At 42.9% G+C, this 22,758-nt stretch overlaps 1 protein-coding gene across 2 annotated transcripts; it reads right to left on the reverse strand.

Annotated features, from left to right (window-relative positions):
* Positions 1-9,413: 9,413 nt before the first annotated feature.
* LOC126999306 (WD repeat-containing protein 48-like) lies at positions 9,414-21,381 on the reverse strand. Of its 2 annotated transcripts, none has more exons than XM_050861748.1 (15): positions 21,219-21,381; positions 17,373-17,440; positions 16,726-16,942; positions 16,163-16,212; positions 15,789-15,951; positions 15,225-15,365; positions 14,767-14,921; positions 14,429-14,614; positions 13,814-14,011; positions 12,897-13,004; positions 12,388-12,496; positions 11,767-11,947; positions 11,268-11,462; positions 10,551-10,719; positions 9,414-9,614 (listed from the first exon to the last, which is right to left on the reverse strand). In XM_050861748.1, the coding sequence occupies exons 2-15, from the start codon at positions 17,418-17,420 to the stop codon at positions 9,519-9,521; spliced, it is 2,016 nt and encodes a 671-aa protein (XP_050717705.1). In that variant the 5' UTR covers positions 17,421-17,440; positions 21,219-21,381; the 3' UTR covers positions 9,414-9,518. The 2 variants fall into 2 exon arrangements, with proteins under 2 accessions (XP_050717705.1, XP_050717704.1); XM_050861747.1 differs by having other exon boundaries at positions 17,367-17,440.
* Positions 21,382-22,758: the final 1,377 nt, after the last annotated feature.

Raw genomic sequence — 22,758 nt, forward strand, 5'->3', positions numbered from 1 at the left:
ACAACTACTACGACTATTACCACTACTACTACTACTACATAAATGATACCTCTACCCATGTTTATTTTCCCGACACATAATCATGGAGACTACAACTACCACTACTACAATTTTCGGAAGGGCTACGCTTACACAAGTTCGCTACCTATGCACCAACCAATCGCAATCGACTTTTTAACACATGCTGCTTTATGAGTGGATGACTGGGCGAGGGTAGCAAGTGTTGTGGGTTGAGCCCCCTTGGTAAACATGGAGCAGGCGGCCTTGACTAAGGAGGAGAGGAAGGGGAGGAGAGAGGAGAGGTGCCCCTTCCCCTCTTGCGGTACTCCACCCCTTCCCTCACTCCCTTCCCCTAGCGGTTGGCAGCTGAAGTGACGTCACGGTCATCAAAATACACTTCGGAATAGTAGATTTTGCTCCCACTAGAGGTTCCCCCTTCCTCCCCCGCTCCCCTTCTCCCCTCCCTCGCAATCTACCTGTTACCAAATTTAGCGTTGTCTAGAGGGTGATGGTGGGAATGTACGGTTGCAGTATGTGTGTGTGTGTGTGTGTGTGTGTGTGTGTGTGTGTGTCCTTTTGCGTGGCTCCTTGTGCGACGTGCGTTGTGTTATGTTACGGGCATGTCCTGTGTGTGTGTGCGTGTGACGCGCAAGTATGATAAAAGGCAGGGGTGGTTCTGGTGGGGGTGGGAGGGGGAGGTGAAAGGGTGGTGGAGGAAGGGGTGAGGGGAAGACAAGAGGGGAGGGAGGTGGAGGGAGGTGGTGGTGGAGTGACGATGTGTCATTGACGGCGGTGGAGGAGGAGGAGGAGGAGGTGGTGGTGGTGGTGGTGGTGGTGATCTAGACGCCACCATGGCACCACCACCTCCACTACCACCACTCTCACCTCCACCACCACCACGTAGCTAAACCAGTCTCGCAGTAAACCCCTCACACACACACACACACACACACACACACGTCAGAGTTTTTTCATGGCCACGTAATCTGAATGTTACCTCGCTTGTTATAACGGACTCAATAAATTTAAAAAAAAGTAACTATTATGCATTAAGGTATGGGTATAAATACTTGAAGGCAACTTACTGATGATAAAAGTATATTGACGTCCATAAACACACACACACACACACACACGTAAGACACGGAGGAAACGAACGTAAGTGTATGTGCGTGTGTGTGTGTTTTCCTTTAAACTTACCTCCATTTCCTGTGTATGTGTGTGTGTGTGTGTGTCCCCTTTCAATATGAGTCAGAGGTTAAATGTTTCTTTGTGGCAATACCAGGAAAACTAAGGGGGTCTCTCTCTCTCTCTCTCTCTCTCTCTCTCTCTCTCTCTCTCTCATTCCTTCCCTGAGGCTGTTCCCAAGCTCCCTCTCGCTTTCCTCCAACCCCTTCAAGATCCTTCCAGGTATCTTAAAATCCTTCCCGCCCACAAGCCCATCCACGTCTCCATCCTGTCATATCTCCTTCTCCTCCTTCACCTCCTCATCCATCCCTCTTAATCATATTCCTTCCTGCCTCTTCCTCTTTTTCCTCTCTATCACTCCTTATTCATGTTCCTTCCTTCGTTCTTCTACCTCCTCCTTTCTATTCCTTTCTTCTTATTCAAAGTCTTTCCTATCTCCTACTCCTCCTCCTTTTCCTTCATTCGCTCTATCTTTCTCCTCCTTCATGTTCCTTTCTTCCTTTTTCCTCCTCCTATATCTCTCTCCATATTCACAGTCCTTCTCTCCCTACTCCTCCTCCTCCTTCTTTTCCTTTTTCTGCATTCACGTTCCTGCCTTCCTCCTCCTCTTCTATCCTCTCACCACATTTATATTCCTACCTTCCATTTTCCTCTTTCACCACCTCCTCCCCCTTCGCCTCCTCCTTCTCCTCCTCCTCTATGTCACGTCTTCACCCATTATGGCACACCTGTATTTCACCATCTCGTTAAAAAGTGTCACCCCCCCCCCCCCGCCTCTCTCTCTCTCTCTCTCTCTCTCTCTCTCTCTCTCTCTCTCTCTGGTAAAACATCATTAGAGTTGGAGAAAAAAACATTTGACTGGCTCACTTAATATCAGGTTTTCGGGTGACAAACTATAAATAAACAAATATGTGAATAAATAAATAAGTACAAAGAAGTAATGTCAGTCACATCAGTCTGTCTCCCCTTGTTTCACCTCACTCGTGTTTCCCCTCATTTGTCTCTCAGCGCCAGCCAGCCAGTCTTCCCCTCTTCCTCCTTCTATCCCCTCCTCCCCTCCTATCCCCTCATCCTCCTTCTATCCCCTCCTCCCCTCCTATCCCCTCATCCTCCTTCTATCCCCTCCTCCCCTCCTATCCCCTCATCCTATCTTTCCTCTCTTCCCCTCTTCTTCCTGTCTCCTCCTCCTCTTCCTGTTCTTTTTCCCCTCCCTCATCTCCTCCCCTCGTGTTATCTCTTCCCCTCCTTTCTCTTCTCCCTTCTTACCCTTATATTACCCTCTTCCCCTCCTTTCTCTCTCCCCCTCTTTCCTCTCTTCGCTCACCCCCTTCTTCCTCTCCTCCCATACTGTCCCCTCTTTCCCCCCATTCTCTCCAACCCTCATCCTATCCCTCCTCTCTCCCCCCTTCCCCTCACTTCTCCATATCTCTCCCCCTCAAGTCTGGCGACGCGAGGTATTGAGGGGAACATAGGTAGTAGATGAGGGGAGGAGGAGGGAACTGGCGCCACAACCCCCTCCCCTGTCCCTTCCTCTCCCTTCTCCTCTTCCTTCCCCTTCTTTGGCGCCAACTTCCCTATGGTCAGGCTGGGAAAGGGGACGGAGAGGGGAAGGGGAGGGATAATGAAGACAAGGAGGGGAAAGGAATGGGAGACGAACATGGAGACGACAGAAAGGAAGGGGAGGGAGGAGGGGAGGGAGGAAAGGAAAGGGGAGCCAGGAGTATAGACGATAGAGGGAGGAAAGGGAGAGAGGGAAAGAGAAAGGAAGGGAAAAGGAGAGAAAAGGGAGAGTGTAAAGGAAGGAGAGAAAAGGGGAGGGAATGATCGTGTGGGGAAGGGGAAGAAGGGAAGGGAATTGTAGAGGCGAGGGAGATGGGAAGGGATAGATCGAGTAGGTAAGGGGAAGAGGGGAAAGAAGGGAAGGGGCGTGTGGGGGAAGAGAAGGGAAGGGGACATCGTGTAGGGAAGTGAAAGAGGGGAGTCGAAGGGGAGTGTAGGGGAAAGGGGAGTCGAAGGGGGTGCAGGGAAAGGGGGGAAAGGGAGGAGGTGCTTCAGAGCAAGAAAATGGGTATATAATGAAAGGGAAAGATGTAAAACAACAACAACAACAACAATACTACTACTGCTACTACTACTACTACTAATAATAATGATAATAATAATAATTATCTAATGTCAGTGGCTGAAGGTTATTATTCGGCAAAGGTTCAACGGTTGGCAGTGTTGTTGCTGTCGTTGTTACTACGCATCACTGAAGCTGTTAAATGGCATTAGAGAGAGAGAGAGAGAGAGAGAGAGAGAGAGAGAGAGAGAGAGAGAGTCCATTTAAAAACATCAAATTCTATGTACGGAGCAAGTCAGAGAGAGAGAGAGAGAGAGAGAGAGAGAGAGAGAGAGAGAGAGAGAGAGAGAGTCCATTTAAAAAATCAAATTCTATGTACGGAGCAAGTCAGAGAGAGAGAGAGAATCCATTAACAAAAAAAATCTACGTACGGAGAGAGAGAGAGAGAGAGAGAGAGTAGGAGGGGGTAGAAGAGACAAGTGTGCAGGGAGTAACGTAGTCAACCAATGAGAGAGAAAGAGAGAGAGAGAGAATGCGTCAACCGCCATCTGGCTCGCATCCAACATTGCCACTGTTAGTACTATGAGCGCGGAGGTGCCACCTGTACCACTAACCCACAGGTGACACTGCACAATACCCCTTCCCTCGCACTACCAACCTTTCCTGCCTCCTCAAACCCCTGAGAGGGCCCTCAACACACACACAGGGGTACGTAAACCACCTATCCCAGCTGGCTATCTTTCACACGGGGCACGACTTGGCTTTTTTCAGCTTGTCTGGGATGGAATGTGGACAGTAAGAGGTTGCCAGTTACCACACACAAACTACACCCCTCACATCACCACCTCTCCTTTTCCCTTGTTCTCAGTGCTCGTAAGACGGTCTGCGATGCTTGTTTGTTATATAGAAGCGTCGTTTCGTTGGGGGTTAGCTGTGGGGAGGTTAGGCATGGTGGGGTAGCAGGCAACGTGGGACGGATGGGGAAACTCCCTCACCTCTCAGTGCAACGCGCCTCCTGCTTGTGACGTCATCGAAAGAGAGAGAGAGAGAGAGAGAGAGAGAGAGAGACCTGCTGCTCCTGCCCTCTGTGTGTGTGTTATTCACTATCCCTACTCCTTCCACTTCTTCCTCTTTCCCCTCTTCTTATGCTCTTATAATCTTTCTTCTCCCCTCTCTTTTATCTTAATTTAGTTCGTTTTCACTCTTATTTTTACTTTTAACCCTTCTTCCTCCTCTCCTCCTCCTCCTCCTCCTTCTTCTGCATAGTTATTCATCCTCTTCCTGCTTCTGATATGTCACCGTTTCGCATTTTGTAGTCATACGGACAGACAGGCCGACTGGCTATAATTTATCCTTCGCCAACTGTCACCCACCCATTCATAAATCCCCTCTCTCTCTCTCTCTCTCTCTCTCTCTCTCTCTCTCTCTCAACTTAATATTAACTAGAGTAGAAATGAAAAGTTTTGGAGCCATCTGATTAATGTAGAATCACTTAGGTCAGATGCCCTTCGTATATAGTCTGGACCATGGGGTCTGTGTGGTCTGATTTTCTATGTAAATCTCTCTCTCTCTCTCTCTCTCTCTCTCTGGCATTCAACACTTAATTTCTCGTTCAGTACCTCACAAGTGTTACAATATGCGTGCTAAGATAACATAAAATTCCTATAAATTCTGATAAATTCCCAAACTCCTGGATAATATAGATATAATTGGTTTCATACTGACGAACTTTAAGCATCTAATTTTTAAGTAGACACGAAATACTAATAAATACAAGTTAATTAATATGAGAGGTACGTGTGGAAAGCTGTCAAATATAAAAAAAAAAACGACGTATAATGTAAGGCCGTATTGCTATTTCTTTATGTTCAATGATAGGAGTGATATTTTTGGGGTTGATTCACAGTTTGAACATAGATTAAGACCCATTGGCAGCGCTGGCACAGTCCGGGTAAAACTATTGACCTTTAAACACTGATAAAACAATGGTAAGCTCCCTGCGTCATATTCTTACAGTGCTGCTGACGTGGGAGTGAAAGAAAGAAATGAAAGAAAATGGACGGAAAATGAAGGAGAGCCGCGGAAGAAAAGGAATGGATATGATGAGGCAACTAGAAAAGGAAGACAGAAAAGGAAAGGAAGGGAAGGAGAGAGATGAAGGAGGGAAATGGAAAAAGCAGAAGACAGAGCAGGGAAGGGGAAGGAGGGAAGGAAAGGGATGAAGGAAGGAACCGGAAAAGAATGGGAAGGAGAGTGAAGGAAAGGGGTGAAGGAGGGAACTGGAAAGAAAGAGAAAAGGAGAAGGAAAGGGATGAAGGAAGGAACTGGAAAAGGAGGACAAACCGAGAACAGAAGTGGAGGGAGGGTGAAGGAAAGGGGTGAAGGAGGGAGCTGGAAGAGGAAGACAAACGGAGAAGAGAAAGGGAAGGAAAGGAAAGAAAGGGGTGGAGAACTGCGATAGGAAGGCGAACGGAGAGTGAAAGGGGAGGGAGAGTGAAGGAGGGAACTGGAATTAAAAGGAAGGCAAACGAAGAAGGGAAGAGGAAGGAAGGGATAGAAAGACACAAGACGATGGAAGAGGAATAAATTATGTGGAAGAAGTAAAAACTAAAAGATAACCTGCTTGTCCCCTCAGATCTAATCCCTCTAAAATAAATAGTAAAGAAACGTAGGTAACCCCTTTGATGATAGCCTAATATACCCTCCATTAATACCCTAATCTCCCTCAAATGGTAACCTAGCCTCTTATAATTTTCTAGTCCCCTGCTATGTGGTATTAATCCCCTTGTAATGGTAGCCTAGCAACCTTTAAATAGCAACCTAACTCTATTAATGGCAGACTAGTAGTCCCGTGCAACCTTGAAATGTTAACCTATTATAGACCCCATTAATTAATACTAACCTTGCCCCTTTGGATAGCAACCTAGCAACCTTGAATGGTAACCTTGCAACCTTGTAATGGTAGTCTAGTTTCCTTAAGAGTAAAATATAGCCACCTCCACTTCAAAATGGTAACCTAGTTTTCCGAAATGATAACTTCCCCCTTAAAAATGTTAACCTCTTAAAGTTAACCTAGCCTCTTCAAATGGTAGGTAATCTAGCCCCATAAACAGTAGCCTAGCCCCCATAGACCCAGATTACATACAACAGCATCATAAAACAACAACAATATCAGCATCAGTTACTCCAAAGGGCAGCACGGGCATCCCCTCCCCTTGGTCACGGTTAATGTACCCGCTGTACCCTCCCCTTGCCGTACTCCAGGGCACACACAAGGATACCATAGTCTCCTTGGGCACACGTCAGAGTACCCAGAGTCGTCCTTGGGGGAGCCACCACGAGGGTACAGGGCAATAGTAATGACCTCTGCACTTGCTTGGCATATCCCAGGCCCTGCTTAGGTACTGTGCCGTTATTTTCTACTGCGACTCTGTCAACTACCTTTTTCTCTGCTTTTCCTCTTTCTTACCACTCTTTTCTTCTTTCTAAACCCTCCTCTTCTCTCTTCCTTCCTCTTCTTCTCGATTTCACCCTCTCACTGCCTACCACATTCTCTTCTCTTCCTCTCTCTTATCCCCCTTTTCTTCTTTTTTTTATTAACTCTCCTCTTCTCCCGATCACTCTCTCTATCTTCTCCATTTGACCTTTTTCTCTGCTTTTCCTCTTTCTTACCACCCTTTTCTTCTTTCTAAGCCCTCCTCTTCTTCTCCATTTCACCCCCTCACAGCCTACCACATTCTCTTCCTCTCTCTTACCCCCTTTTCTTCCTAATCAACTCTTTCACCCTCTCACTGCCTGCCACATTCTCTTCTCTTCCTCTCTCTTATCTCCCTTTCCTTCTTTCTTAACTCTCCTCTTCTCTCTTTCATAGTCTCTTCTCCCTTTCACTCTCTCCATCTTCTCCATTTTATTACCCTCTCCTCTCTTTTTCCTCTTTCATCCTCCTCCTTTACTTCCTCTTTCACCCTCTTCTTCCTTTCGTTTTCCTTTTTCTCCCTCCCACAAGACTTCCCTTCTACCCTCCTTTCTCTTTTCCACTAAAATGCTTATCTGTTATCTTCTCTCATCCACGTTCTTCCTCTTCTCTCCCTCCCACCCTCTTTATTCCTATTCCACCATCCTCCTCTTCTCTCTTCCATCCTCCTCTTCTCCCTTCCACCCTCCATATTCCTATTATATTATATTCCTATTATATCTTTCACTTGCCTGATTTTTCCTTCTCTTATCTTGTCTAATGAGCCCCTCTTCCTCTCTCTTTCACGTCTACTTTCTAATCTTTTCGTTTCCTCTTCTTTTTATTTCGTTTGGTTTTCCTCTATCTTTTTTTTATATACTTTGCTTAAATTGCTTCATGACCATACATTTCCAGGGTATTTTATGTTTCTAGTATATTTATAACCCCTATTTCAGTAACGATTATTATGAGAAAATGGTAACAAAATCTATCTGTCAACGATCAACCTCTACCCTCAACTTTAATTTTTTTCTTTTCTCATTTTTCCTTTTACCTTCCAGGGTCAAAAAACTTCATTAATCACAGTAGTAACACCCGGTCAAAGGAATGAATGGTTGGTGATTTAAGTGAGAATATAAGGCTGGTATTTTAAGACACTTTCGCTTCTCATATCAGGTATTTTTAAAGGTCAAAGAGGGGATCAATCGGGTTATAGTGAGCGTTTTCTTAGGTTCACGGTACAGAGGAAGGGTCACACCACCACCAGCAGGGTCATAAAACAACCCCTGGAAATGTCCACAACTCCTACGAAAGCCTTGTCAAATAGGTGAACTTGAGGGGACAAAATGTATTAAAATATGACCCTAAGTGGGATGTGTGAAATAATTACTAATAAATAAGCTAATCATCCCTCCCTCTGCCTCCATAACTAGAGAAATGTGAAGAAACGACAAGAATTCGTTTTCTGTTTTTCCATTCTTTCCTGTATATATTATTTTCCTGCCTACAGCTATATATAGGCCTACCATCCAGTAACTTTAACTTACTAATATTTTACCTTTCTACAGATATTATTTACCCAATCACTACAACTTTATCTTTTTCTTTCCTTCCAGACATTTTTCCGCCTCCATAATCTTCCCCTTCAATAACTCCTTTTTTCTACTTTCCCATTATTTTCCCGCGGCAAAAAGCTTCACACATACTCACGAAAGGTCAAAGAGATGATTGGTCAGTGACTTAAATATTCCAGGACCATGATGGGTGAGATAATGACTGATATAATTGATCCTTCTTCCCCTTGGCGCTGGTGGGACGAATATAAACTGATAGCAACAACGATCAGTTGGTTCTCCTTTTCTTTTTACGGCCTCTCCTTCCTTTAATTTTGTTTCTTACGAATGGTAAGTGTTGTTCTATTATTGTGTTTTTCATAACTATAGTTCAGTTTTATAATCTTTCTCTTGCTTACAACTGAATAACTTTATTTTTCCTTGTTTTTATATGATTGGCTATATTCTTTTCGCTATTTATTTATTCTACTGGTCTCGTTTTATTCTAGGACCAACAGAATGGCTATATTCTTTTCGGTATTTATTTATTCTACTGGTCTCGTTTTATTCTAGGACCAACAGAACTACATTTTCTTATTACCCTTTGACTGACCAGTGATTTTGGGTGGGAAAAGATGCATTCTCTCTCTCTCTCTCTCTCTCAAATAAATGGTGGTCAAGAGCTGTCATGGTTTATATAGTTTACTCTAAGAATTAGTTAATATGACTTTTTGTTACAGTATAGGAAGCAACTCAAGGGCAACAAAAAGAAAATGTAGAAAAAAAGCCTGCTAGTAATCGCTGCTCCTATAAAAGAGAAGTAAAGAGTGACCAAAAGAGATGTCAATTTCAGGTGTAGAGATGCCTTGATACAATCAGATTTACTAAAAGAAAACGATTAAGTTTCACTGGTATAATAATAAGAATGAGCTCTGCCAGTGTGTGTGTGTGTGTGTGTGTGTGTGTGTGTGTGTGTGTATTTATGGGGCGTGAATGGCTGGGCACTTTGTATAGATAATGCACAGGTGAGCTATGCATAAACATATATAGATAGGATTGTAATAAATCATTTAGTATCAATATTACCATTAAGCACTATTAAACTATTACACTTTTTCTGTTTTCTTGCAAGCCTCAGAGTGAAATAAAACCAACATTGTTATTATTATAATTATAATTGTCGGTAGTAAGTCTAGATATATATATAACATGTTTTCACCGGAGTGAGGGTCAGCCCCATGCAGCGGTGGTGGCGGCGCCCTCACTTCAGGGGTCGGTAGAATAACACTATGTCTTGGGAGGTGTTGCCCCAGATAAAGTGCTGGACCGTCCTCAGGTCCATGCTCGGGTCCAGCACCTGAGGGAACGGAGAGAGTGAAAGAAGTGAGGAAGGATTGCTGTGTGAGGAATGAGTGGGGGAGGCACAGAGGGATGAGTGGGGAAGAATCAATTATTGGGGTAAAGAATGAGTGGGGAAGGCACAGAGGGGTAATAGTAGGGAAGAATAAAACAGTGGGGGAAAGAATGAGTCGGGGAGGTACAGAGTGATGAAAGTGGGGAAGGAAGGTAAAGAAAAGGGCTAAACAGAGCTACTGCAGAATACATAGATGAATTAAAGAGCAATGAAAATTATAAGGAGGTAAACAAAGAACCTCTTGGCATGATACAAGCAGAATAAAAGCAATCTACAAAGAGATACAACACATCAGTGCTTTCTGTCTTGGGATCTGAACCTTTGATGACACCCTGAAGAAGCTACAATGAATAAGTGAACATATGGGAAGGAACTGTACCTGGGAGAACCTTTATGGAACTTACACATGCAAGATAACCAATTAAAATAACACAAATAAAATAGTTTCCCGCATCAAAAAAGAGACAAGTATTAATTTGTTATAATACCAATCTTATCTTGAAGCTCTTTGCTTTATAATACCAAACTGACTTGCTCTCTACCCTGAACCTCACCTTGTATATACCAGACTGTCTTGCACATTAAAATACAAAACTGTCTTGCCCATCAACCTTGAAGCTTTATGAATACCAAATTGTCCTCCACATTATAATACCAAACTATCTTGCATGTTTATTCTGAAGCTTTATAAAGACCAAACTGTTTTGCACCTCATAGTACCAAACTGTCTTGCTACTCTATCCTGCAGCTCTCCTCGTAAATATCAAAATGTCTTGCATGTCTACCCTCAGGCTTAATAAATACCAAACTGCCTTGCTCATCAACCCTGAACCTCATCTTATAATCTAAACTGCCTTGTCTATCTACTGTGGAGCTCACCTTATCATTGCAGATGAGCTGGACGTGCTCCTCCGCTAGGGATGTGGTCTCAGCATTATCATTGTTATTGTTCGTCGATCCGGCGTCACTGCCGCCGCCCAACACCTTCTCGTACACGTGCTCCTGAACCTTGCGGATCTGGATGAAGTCATTTGCACTCAGCCGGTCCCTGGAGGAGGCAAGGGTAATGCATTCAAGGTGTGCTGCTGCTGCTAACACCTGAGACACTTTTGAATCAGTTGTTACAGTTTAAAGCTCTAAATAGCTGTAAATAGTTATAAAGTTATAATGAGTGGATGTAAATAGCAGTAATGAGTACACTTGGTGCCTCCGGTGTTAGTGTTCTCAGTTACATAGATGAACTGTTATAACTGACGTTCTCTTGGGCAAAATGCAATAATGTATACTTTTTTACAATACAATTCTATGGGAAAGTTTGCATAATTTTGATTGTCTCTCTCAAGGATCTTGTTCTCTTATTTTAATGAACTGAGAAATCCCTGCTTACTGATAAAAAAAAAGGAAGAAAATAAAAAGAAAATCTATTAATCAATCGATAAATAAATAAATAAAGGAAAAAAAATAAGGAGAAAAATAAACTAAAGCACTAATTAAAACAGATTCCCCCAAAACAGCAAACTCACAATATCCATAAACAATGAAAATCAAGGTAACCAACACCAACTAAACAAACCAGGCCCAGAGCGACTGACTCACTTCTTCTCGCGCTTGATCCCAGAGGAGGCGTGCGGCAGGAGGAAGAAGTAGACCTTGTTCTTGGGCTTGGGTGATGTCTTCTCCACCACGATGTCCAGGACCCAGAGCGGCACCATCTCCTTGAGCAGCACCCCCTCTGCGTCGCCCCCCGCATCGCCACACAGCAGCCGGTACAGTGTGCGGCCCTGGATCTCACTGGCGAGGGGACATGAAGTAGAATGAGGGAAAGTGTAGCAGGTTTTGATGGGAAGGAAGGAAATAGGAAGGAGAATAAAAGTGCCTAGCTTCATGCCCAAAGGAAGTGAGGAGAGGAATTTCAAACACACACACACACACACACTGAAATAAAGGACATAACAAACAACTCATTCCTATTTCTTTTTTTTTACAGTACAGGAGGTAACTCAAGGAAAAAAAGATACAAATAAAGCCTGCTATAAAACACAAATATAGGTAAAAACAAAATGACTGATGCTTACACACACACGCACACACTCACCTGATGATGACGGGTGTGTGTGGTGGAATGGAGAAGTAGTCATTCCCGGACTTGGGGGTGAAGCCATTCTGGTTGGCCACGGTGCCTCCCTCAGCCCCCTCCCCCCCTTTGTTCTCCTCGTATGATATTGTGCGTGGCCAGTGCTCAAACAGTGCCTTCAGCAGCAGCTCTCCATAATTCACTGGAAGGAAACATGAGAACTTTCAGACATCTCCACAGAAAAAAAGAAATATTGAAAAACCAAAACAAGCCTCCACCTGGACAAAGATCATGTTATCTTTCCTAGAGATACAACACTGACCAAGTAAAATAGTTTATATATTATACTAGTCCTGGTCACAAACATGCTTCAGAATGTCTTCATGACTGCACATTTCATTAAAACTATTTATAGGAGAAAAGGACTTCACAATACTTAAAACTTAGAGATCGGATCTTCACTATTAATATTTCTATCTTCTGTGTAACTTCTCAGAGCCAATCTAAATAATTAAATCAATGACAGAATGAATACTGACATGTAACAAGATAAGCAGCAGCAGGTTCTTATGGTTTCATTTTCCCTGGCCCACCCGCTGGCTTCAAGTTAATAATAAAGTACGTGATACTCTCTGCACTTACACTTGACGTCCAGGCCATCCTGAGTGGGGAAGCCTGCCTCCTTGGCTGACACCCAGGCTGACAAGCAGTCCACCTCATCCCTCTTCTCAGCCAAGTGGATGGTCAGCATCTGGGAACAAATGCATGCACACACACGCACTCATTACCTGAACATACACTCACACACGCACATGACCTAATTACACACACACACTCGCACACACACGTATATATGGAGACAGGACAACACAAACTTAGCTCTACAACAACTAAGTAAACTAGGTCAACACACACACACACACACATACACCAATCCACTTATACATATTTCATTTTGGACACACCCACACACATACAAAAGTCTCACTATCTCTTGGAAAACACACACACCACCCACTCACTCACCCCTAACAACTTACCCATTCCACATTTTCCTCTGGTTTTCTGCATCATAAACAGGAGGAGAAAAGACTACAGGTTAATACCACTGACAGACTGACTGACACACACACACACTCGCTGCCACTTACCCCTGTCTTGAGGTCCACCGTGAACCAGCTAGGCACAAAGATGGGTTTATTTCTCTTCTGCTTCTCTGCATCAAAGTCCACCTTGCCCAGGTCCTCCACTTTGACTGCCTGTGAGAGGAAGTAGAATCACTGTAACTCGTAAATGATTATAATTTTGAAATACTCCATAGATGACCTGGAGATGGTGAGTTGAGGAAGACATGAGAAGGATGAACATTAGGGAAGAGAGTTTACAATCGTCAAGAGTGGGAGGGAGAGATTCACAGTCCGTCCAACCACATTAGGGAAAATAAGGATGTTATATGAAAAGAAGAAAAAGATGCTTGGAAGTAGGGTAGCTCTCCATTCAGATAAATCTTTTGCAGTGAGCCACAGGTTTGATGTCAATTTGCAAGTCATTGTCAGAAATTGTTTGATCTATTTCTTCCTCCTATACCATCAACTACAATTACTACTTTATCCCCAATGCCTCTCAAACCCATATTCTCAAACACTGTGGGACTTACACACACACACATCTGATAAGGCTTTCATGGAGGTTGGGGGTATTTTCATGGGTAGATTAATGAGTCTAGTGATAGTCTGACAAGGGTTCTGAATCATGAATGTGCAAAACACTCATGAAAACTCAACTAAACTCTTTTGTGACCTTTGGAAACATTTCAGGACCCCCACAGCCACACTTGAAGGCTTTTATAGAGGTTGTGGGCATTTCCATGGGTAGTTTTATGAGCTTAGTGATAGTTTGACAAGGCTTCTACACCATGAACGTGAAACACACTCGTGAGACCAGACTAGTCTCCTTTGTGACCTTTGGTGTAATTACTTATTGTGGGAGCCAAAAGCGTCTAAGAATATGGGTCTTACTATCTTTGTCGCCCCCCCACCCCATGACCCTGAAGCCCATCTGCTATCACCTTGAGGATGTCCCACAAGACCACGTTTTCCTCGGTGTCGCGGGTCAGGACGTGGCGCTTGTCGTTGAGGATAGCGTAGTTCTTGATGGCCGAGCCGCCCTTGATGGTCCAGTCTGGCTGCGTCATCACCGGCCGCAGCTCACGGGGCTCCTCGTTCTCACAGTAATCGTCTACGTGGGACAGCCTGTTGTTCAATGGCTGGGGAAAAAAAATAGAAGGTAAATAAAGGGACTCATGGCTGGCCATATTCACCATTATCATCATTAGTCTCTAGTATTATGAGTCTTTGCGGCACATGCACATGACTTCCTGCTCCAGCTCATACCTTTGCTTTCTAACTCTTTAATTTAAGAGTTAACCAGTATCTTCTCCCCTGCCACTGGTTAACTCTGAAGCACCCTTCCTTCCACTGTATTGCACCTCCTCAACAACTTAAACTTTTCAAGAGGGGATTAGTAAGAACCTCTGGAACTGAATTTGATAATTCTTTTCTAATATACTTAGGCTTTCTTTATGGGAAAAACAGATGTTAATTTTTCAAGCCTCGGTGTATCTCTATCACAAAAAAATAACATTATTAGTGCTACTAAAGAACAAACACATGAAAAAGCCTACCCAGCACTTGATGGCAGAATTAGTGGTGGCCACAAAGAGACCTGAGTTGTCCGGGGTGAGCAGCATCTTGAGGACCGGCGCCGACTCCTGGCACAGCAGCACACCTTTGTCTGGCGCCCGTGTCTCACACTTGTAGATCAGCTTGTCCCGGCCACCAGAGTATATGGTGGTGAAGCTCTCGTTGGCCTGTGGAGGAGACACTCACTGTAGTACACACACAAGACGTGAGGAAAAACAAGAACTCACCTCTCAATGCTAATATTCTGCAGAAGAAATTGAAAGAGGTTGTGAATGTTGCAAGAAGGGAGGGAGGAAAAAAAGTGTGATGGGCCGCCTACCTGCAGGGCCCAGACCCCTTCCTCGTGCAGCATGATGGTCTTGGTGCAGCACTGCTGGCCCAGCGACCACAGCTTGATGGTGCCGTCAGAGCTCCCAGAGATCACCTGTGTACCGTCCCGGTTGACGAGTAGAGCCTTTACATTGTCTGTGTGGCCTGTGGTGGGAGGATGGGGAGGAGAGGCTATCAGTGGTAATTTTAATTCAGATATTAATCTTTGTTTTAACTACTGAGAGAACAAGTTCATTCCTATGTTGTTCAACCTCCTAATGTTAGAGTTAAACAGCCTTCCTTCATCTGTATTTTCCCTTCCTATGAGATGAACCATTTCAAATTACACATAATTCCATTTTTGAGTGTCTCGAGTGCCTTTCATTTTTGTGGGCATTATTTTGATTGCCCTTAGTTCTGAAAATAGAAAGAGATAGAGAAAAAAAAAACAGTACTCATCCCACCCACCCTTGAGCTTCATAAGCTTGTTGCCGGTGCGAGGGTCCCAGATCCTGAGCTGCTTCTCAGTGCTGCCGCTAACGATGACAGTGCCAGGAGGGTTCATGGCCAGGCTGTAGATGGAGTCCTTGTTGCCATTCAGGGACGACGCTGCAACCACAGACACCATGAGAGGTATATGAACACACACACACATACATACACCCTAGTACTTTTCCTTTCTAGGCTTTTTCATGAGATAATTTCCCACATTATCAGTCAGCCAAACTCTATTCCTTACGAACTTTCCATGAACCACTTGTACAGATGAAAAGGTACATTCAACAAACCGATTTTCCCTGTTAGCAACTGTATGGTGTAAATAGACCAAGAAGAAGGTAACTAAGTGAAGGATGTGGAATTCAACATCAACAGAAAAGTTAAGAAGCTGCTGTTGGCTTTTGAGTTGGTAATAGCTGACACTTCTTATTAACCCCTTCAACACTATTTATCTCTATATTTATGCTTACATCTCAAAATTATCAATTGATTTTATGTTGAGGGTTAAGGGAGAACCTGAAATCCAACACTCACTGGTGACGGTGTTATTGCTGGCGGTGAGTTCGGTGAGCGTCTTGACATCCCACAGGAAGATGGCCTTGTCCAGCCCTGCCGAGGCTACCTGCTCCCGGTCCTTGGCGTAGGCTAAGGCACGCACATAGTCCTTGTGTGTCCTCAGCGTGGACATACAAAAACCCTGCGTGTGAATATACATGAGAAGAATAATACATTAAAGATGAGAGGGTGATTTATTTCTTCTACAATATGTCTTACTTTTGTTCATTTTAAGCAAATAAATAAAGTAGAATTGATTCTTATTTTTGTATTTAATTATTAACAAATAGAGGCAAAGGAAGTGACAGCTCATCTTAACCTACAGGATATAAGAGGAAGGATGGAGTACACACCTTGTGGGCATTCCATACTTTGACTGTGGTGTCTGCACTCGCTGATATCACTGAAAGGAGAGAGAGAAAAGTTAAGAGAATTCCTAGACATTCCCAGCTATGAACATGTCTACAGTAATCACTTATATATCCAAACTTGTGCTAGGTATATGAACCCCAACATTAAAAAAAAGACAAATATATACACATCACAGTGCCATAATAAAAAAAATCTGCCTCTACTGTTAGAGGGCTAAAGATGACAACTAGCACTCCTAAACAAATCCTGCCAATGTAATGAATCTATGCATAAAAGTAACAATAAAATAATAATAAAAATAACAGCAATAAAAACATTGCTACTGACAAACTAAAATTGCTTTGTTACTAATAAAGTAAAACTCCTTTGATACTGATGAAATAACACACCTTTCCCACTAATAAACTACAAAAGAACAATGACACAAAATCTTTCCCTCTGCTCCCCAACACCCTAGCCATGGCATGTGTTTAGTGGTGGAGCTAACCTGGTGAGTCGTCAGGTAAACACCGTGTACATCATGAGCACCACAACCAACACTCACAGTTCTTGCCGCCGCAGCACAGTACGATATCGTTGACCCAGTCGGTGTGGTGTTCCATGGACTGAAGGTATGGCTCGCGCTGGTTCTTGCAGTTCCATATCCGGATGATGGAATCGCGGCCAGCGGAGTAGAGGCGCTGCAGGTGTGGGTCATACTGCAGGGAGTTGACGGATGATCGGTGGTGCTTCTCCACCTCATCGCGGATCACGAAGGATATCTGGGGGGTGATTGAGGGTGTGGGGAAGACAGTTAGCAGTGATTGGCAACAACAGGTTTATGGTGTAATGTGGGTTGATAAGTTAGAGGTACTATTTATTGCTTTACACAGACACACACACTCATACACAATCATAAACACATATGCAATTACACACATACGAAATAATGAGTGAATAGAATTAATAATTTAGTTAAATCAAAAGTGTATTAAAGTGTAAGGATCAATATCATAAAACTGAGCTGCAATATGTGACATTATGAACTTGACTCAATCCTGTCTATATGCAAATAAGTAAGAATAAGGAATTATATGACAGAAATTCTTTAGAATACAGGATGTTGCAAGCTTGTTTCAATTCCAAAAAGCCAAGATAAAACACACACCCGCTCAGGCACACACACATTTACACACAGACACACACCTGCACCTTCTTCCGAGTGGAATGTGTGCTGTTCTGTCTGTGGCTGGTGTTCATGCTTCCTCATGGGGCTTGGCCTGGAACAAGAACATTCCCTCATTACAGGACCACCCTAAGGAATGCTGTGGTGAAGGTTATGAGTGAAATGAGGGATGAAAAAATGGAAAATGGAACTGCAGTGACAAGAATGATAGAATAAGCACATCTGGAGGTAAGTCTAATCAGAGTATATGCATGGGCACACACCACTGTTCTCCTTCAGTATGCCCTCTACTAGAAAACAGCACATGTCATAATAAATGTATCAAGTATTAGCTGTTTTTAAGAACCCTCCAATAAAAAACTACACATGTCAAAATAAACATATCAAGTACTAGCTCATCTGAAGAACCCTTTACTAAAAACAATCCAAAATAAATGTGTGAAGTATAAGCTGATTTCAGGAACTTACAAACAACACCCGTCAAATAAAGAAAAGAAAAGAAAAAAGATAATAAATTCAAGTTAGAGAGGCGTCTAGATTCTTGCCTCTTTAGTATTTGAATCATAGACTCTCTTCAAGTACTAACTAACACTTGATGATGATGCAATGATAACTTGTTGATGACTGGTTACTTGTTGATGACTGGCATAATAGTAACTGGGGTATTGATGACTGATGTAATGGTAATGGTAAAACTCCATATTTATACCCAATCTGAGATGACAGACCGAGCAACTATCAAACCAGTGTGCTGCTGCTCTACTCAGCAAAGATTAGTTTTATTAACTTTCCCACACCTCATGTTCTGCCTTATGAACTACTCCTCTGTTAGTGCCATATGTCCTCTGCTAACCTTCAAACCTCCTGGAAAACCTTAAGCAAGAACACAGATTCAAATAGGTGTGCACATTTTGTCACTTTGGGCTACTCCGCAACCCACAGCCATGTGGGTTTGCACATTTCATTGATGTTACCACAACTATTTTGACCCTGACCTTTTATTCTATGATTCGTCCAGGAGGTTGGAGGGTGGTAGAAGACTTATCTGATGGTATTTATCATAATAAAAAATATAAAAAAATCCCCTCTGTATGCTGACACTATTTTTTTCTGATCTTATCATAGTACTATTCATCTTTTCTAAACCTTTTCCATAAAAAAAATACTCTTTTCTGCACATACATTTCCCTTCACTTATGCTCACTGCAGCTGATTGCTGCTGCTTAATTAATTTCAATAAATACTTTGATTAGTATAAATAAATAAATAAACTATTTTTTCTGATAGATCTTATTATACTCTTCATCTTTTTTTAAACTTTTCTGTAACAAAAATTGCTAGTCCGCAATAATTTTAATTTCCCACATATACTTATTGCTATTTGCTTGAATAATTAAAAAACACCAAGACTTTCAGGAAAAGTTTTGTCTGCCATTGTGAATTTAGTGTTTTAGGCATATTTACGTTAGAGTTAGATACCATCACACCTTATTATGCATTTTAAACTCAGAAAAAATGGACATAAAAGGTTATCAGTGATGATTCGCATCCTGAGATTTAAAAGAAGAAAATAGGGTAATAGTGGAGAATTAATTACTATCCCCAGGAGAACAATAATTCCCTTAACAAGATCGGTAAAATTCTAGTGTTTGCCCATACTCCCCCCTCCCCCCCATACAAGTCTGGGGACCTGGTGGGAATGCGGGGTTTTGGGGTGGGGAACACGAAATCCGTCGCAATCGTGTATTTTTTAGTGGGTGGCGGTGGTGGTGGTGGGGGATAAAAACTCCGAAATCTAGGGAAATTCCCTAAATCTAGGGATTTTTTTCTCACACCACCACTAAAAATGAGCGTTTGCAACGAATTTAGTGTTTCCCATACAGAAACCACGCACTCACTGGATCCCCAAGCTTGTTTTGGGAGAGAAGCGTAGTGAACCCACCAAACGATGCTCACCTCGCCATCTGGCGTGGCGCCGGAGACCATCTGCGCTCACATAAACCGCCTACACCACACTCATTGCAAGGTTTCTGTCCTCCAAGTAGAGTCCGTGGCACCAAACACAGTGTATCTTCATTGTTTATCACTGACACAAGCAAAATCACCGGCTAGCCGTGATCCATCCAACGCCGCACCTTAAACAGTACTGTGGGTTCTAGAGCAAGTGAAGGCTCTCGAACCTCCTGCCCAAGCTGTTCGAACACGTGAATCCTTACTGACCGCATTCTGAATCTGCTTCACGGGTTCGTATTCCCAGTATACAAGGTGATTGTGGATATTGACTCCGCGCCTCCAGAATACGATAATACGCCTCCATATATCATATATAGAGTTAAAAAAACAAAATACATGTCCCTCAACCATAATATGAAGGCGGAAGTACTTAAAAGTAAAGAAGAAGACGAATTAATCCCCTTCCCCCAACGATCTTGGGGGACCCGCGGGAGGTCGGGGTATTTGGGTGGGGGAGCATATTTAAACTACTCCAACTGAACTTTACGACCTGCTAACGGGGGGGCTTTGCCCTCCTTGACCCCCCTGCTAACCAAGGGGGGGCTGCGCCCCACTCTGGACCCCCTCCTCTTAAAGTACCCCAACCAAACTTTACGACCTAACAGCTAACTGAGGGACATTGAACACAAGTAACCTGCGTTCGAATGTGCTTCACGCGTTCGTACGTGATACCAAACCTGCTTCATGCCTTCGTACGTGCTACCAGTAAGTGAATACATAGTCGTATATGACGGTTGCAAGATTCCTATGACGTAAATTACTTACCGTTTATAGATGGTTCATTATGACCATAATACTGTAGCAGGGGCTTTGCCCCCCTCGACCCCTCCATTTGGTATGGAGAGTGAGTTAAATTGCGTGGTTTCCGTACTACGTTGTAAAAAAAAACCAGAATATGAAATTTCCCTACATCTAATTGTAAGGAATTTCCCTATATCTAGGGTATTTTTCAACCCCCCATAGCTCAAAAACTATGCATTTGCGACGCATTTCATGTTTACCACCGCATTCCCCGAAGTCTCAATGGCCCCCTAGCCAATTTTGGTTGCAAGGGGTGAGTATGGGCAAACACTAGAATAATACCACAAGATCTGTATTGCTTTACTTCTACCCAACACATGATAGACTACTGTCCTACACACTATCCTATTCAGCATGCAGTAGGCTACCACCAAACACATAATAGGCTACTATCCAACACTAAAGTAGTTACAATTTGATAGGTTACTGATGTTATTTTTACTGTAGAAATACTTAATGATCATAGAAATAATAAAAATAATAGAAATACTCAACAAGATACAGATTATTGTCTACCACACAGAAATGTTAATATCCAAAATGGCATGATAATTCCCTTCTCTTTTCCTTTTAAATAGTATATAATACCTTTATGTTATAGTTCAGGGACATGTATTCCATTCTCAATAAATAACACAGGGTTAAAATATCGTTATTTTGAAACAATGATTTTCTGCAAGTACTGATAACAGTGTCAACCCCAGAGTGAGTTGGGTGTCATTCTGTAGCAGTGCCTTGGTGAGTGGTGGTGATTGGGCTGTCGTAATGGTGAGTGGTGTTGAGGACTGGTGTAATGGTGACTGGTGTTGGGGACTGATGACTGGTGTTAATGGATGGTGTTAACGATGGGATTGATAACTGGCTGGTGTTAATGAATGTGGATTGATGACTGGCTGGTGTTAATAACTGGGGAATGATGACCGGCTGGTGTTAATGACCGGCCTTACCCAAGAGTGAGTGGCTGGTGATAAAAAGCGGAAAATGGTGACTGGTGTACGTGATAGCGGCGGGAAGGGTGACTGGGGTTAATGGCTGATGGTATGGACGCTTATATTCACCTGGTGGTCGCGTGCCGCCGTGAGCCTGTCCCTGAGGGTGCCGCACGCCCCCCTGCAGAGGCTGAGCAGAGTCCTGGCGCCTCGAGAGCACAGAGGGAAGGCGTTTGTTTACCGAGCACCTCCGCAGCGTTACCAATTCGCACAGACGGGGGACTAAAGTAGCGGAGAGTGGCCGGGAGTAGCGATGCGCGGACTAATGTAGCGGAGTATGTATGATTCTTTTTCCTCTGCTTTAATGTCCTCGTTTTTGTTTTTTTTTCCGTGGTTTGGCTTTAGTATAACGGGTCTATGCATAATTCTTCTTCTTCTTAATTTTCTTCAACATCGTTTTAAGTCTTCCTATATTCTTATTTTTCTTCATCATCATTATCTTCTTTTTCTTTACCGTCTTTATTTTCCTTTATAGATAGATAGACTATGCATTATTTTTCTTCCTCCTTTTCCTTTTCTTCTTCCTCTTCGTCTTCGTCTTCATCATCATAACCTATTAATTCGATCTTCCTTTCTTTCCTTTCTTCTTCACTCTCACTCTTGATGGCTGTTCATGATTTAACAGCTAGGAGACATATTCACATAAATAAATGAATAAGTAAGGATAGATAGATAGATAGACAGATAGACTGAGAGAGAGAGAGAGAGAGAGAGAGAGAGAGAGAGAGCAACTTACACCCACATCCACACCCACACACCAACGTTCTTACACTTGTGCACTAAAATCAAACCCCAAACCAACACTTTCACTCCCTCCTGCACTGTGGCTATTAATTAACACTGAACTCATCCCTTGAGTCGACACCTCCCACCTCATGTAACACACTAACACAAAGCCTAACACCCTATGCATAGTGTCGAGCTATATGTAACACGAGTTAACACCTAGCCCACCTCATGTATCACAATAACACTTAGCCTAATACCTCATATAACATGCCAAGCCTAATTAACACTCTCTGCATTGTGTTGAGCTATGTAACACTTGAGTTGACACCCCCACCTCATGAAACACACTATCACAAAGCCTAATACCTCATGAAACACTATCACAAAGCCTAATACCTCATGAAACACTATCACAAAGCCTAATACCTCATGAAACACACTATCACAAAGCCTAATACCTCATGAAACACACTATCACAAAGCCTAATACCTCATGAAACACTATCACAAAGCCTAATACCTCATGAAACACACCATCTAACACCAACCCTAACACCCCAACCTGTTTTTAGCTTTTCTACATGTATTTGAATGACCCCTTACCGGTAAATTATATCTAAGCAAATTCAATATTAGCCTACCTTTGTTTTCTTCATATTCATCTTCAGACTGTGAAATTCCTTGATCATTCTCTAATTTTTCTTCATACATTTTATAAGATTGTCATCTGCTAATCTGAGGTTGTTGAGGTATTCACAATCTTATCTTGCTTCCCATTTTACCCCACTTTAATCCCTTAAATACTTCTAAGCAAGCTGAAAATACTTTTGGAGTATTGTGTCACCTTGCCTGATATATTTCTTGATTGTAGTTTTCTTGC

This window comes from Eriocheir sinensis, chromosome 16 (assembly GCF_024679095.1).
Source record: "Eriocheir sinensis breed Jianghai 21 chromosome 16, ASM2467909v1, whole genome shotgun sequence".
In the NCBI taxonomy this organism is placed as follows: Eukaryota; Metazoa; Arthropoda; class Malacostraca; order Decapoda; family Varunidae; genus Eriocheir; species Eriocheir sinensis.

Excerpts from the sequence above, each read along its gene's own strand:
- LOC126999306 (XM_050861747.1), bottom strand. The coding sequence starts at position 17,420 with ATGAACACCAGCCACAGACAGAACAGCACACATTCCACTCGGAAGAAG. Across the intron at positions 12,497-12,896 it reads CGGTGGACCTCAAGACAGGG|ATGCTGACCATCCACTTGGC; the intron begins GTAAGTGGCAGC and ends ATTTGTTCCCAG. Across the intron at positions 9,615-10,550 it reads AGCTCATCTGCAATGATAAG|GTGCTGGACCCGAGCATGGA; the intron begins GTGAGCTCCACA and ends CCGTTCCCTCAG.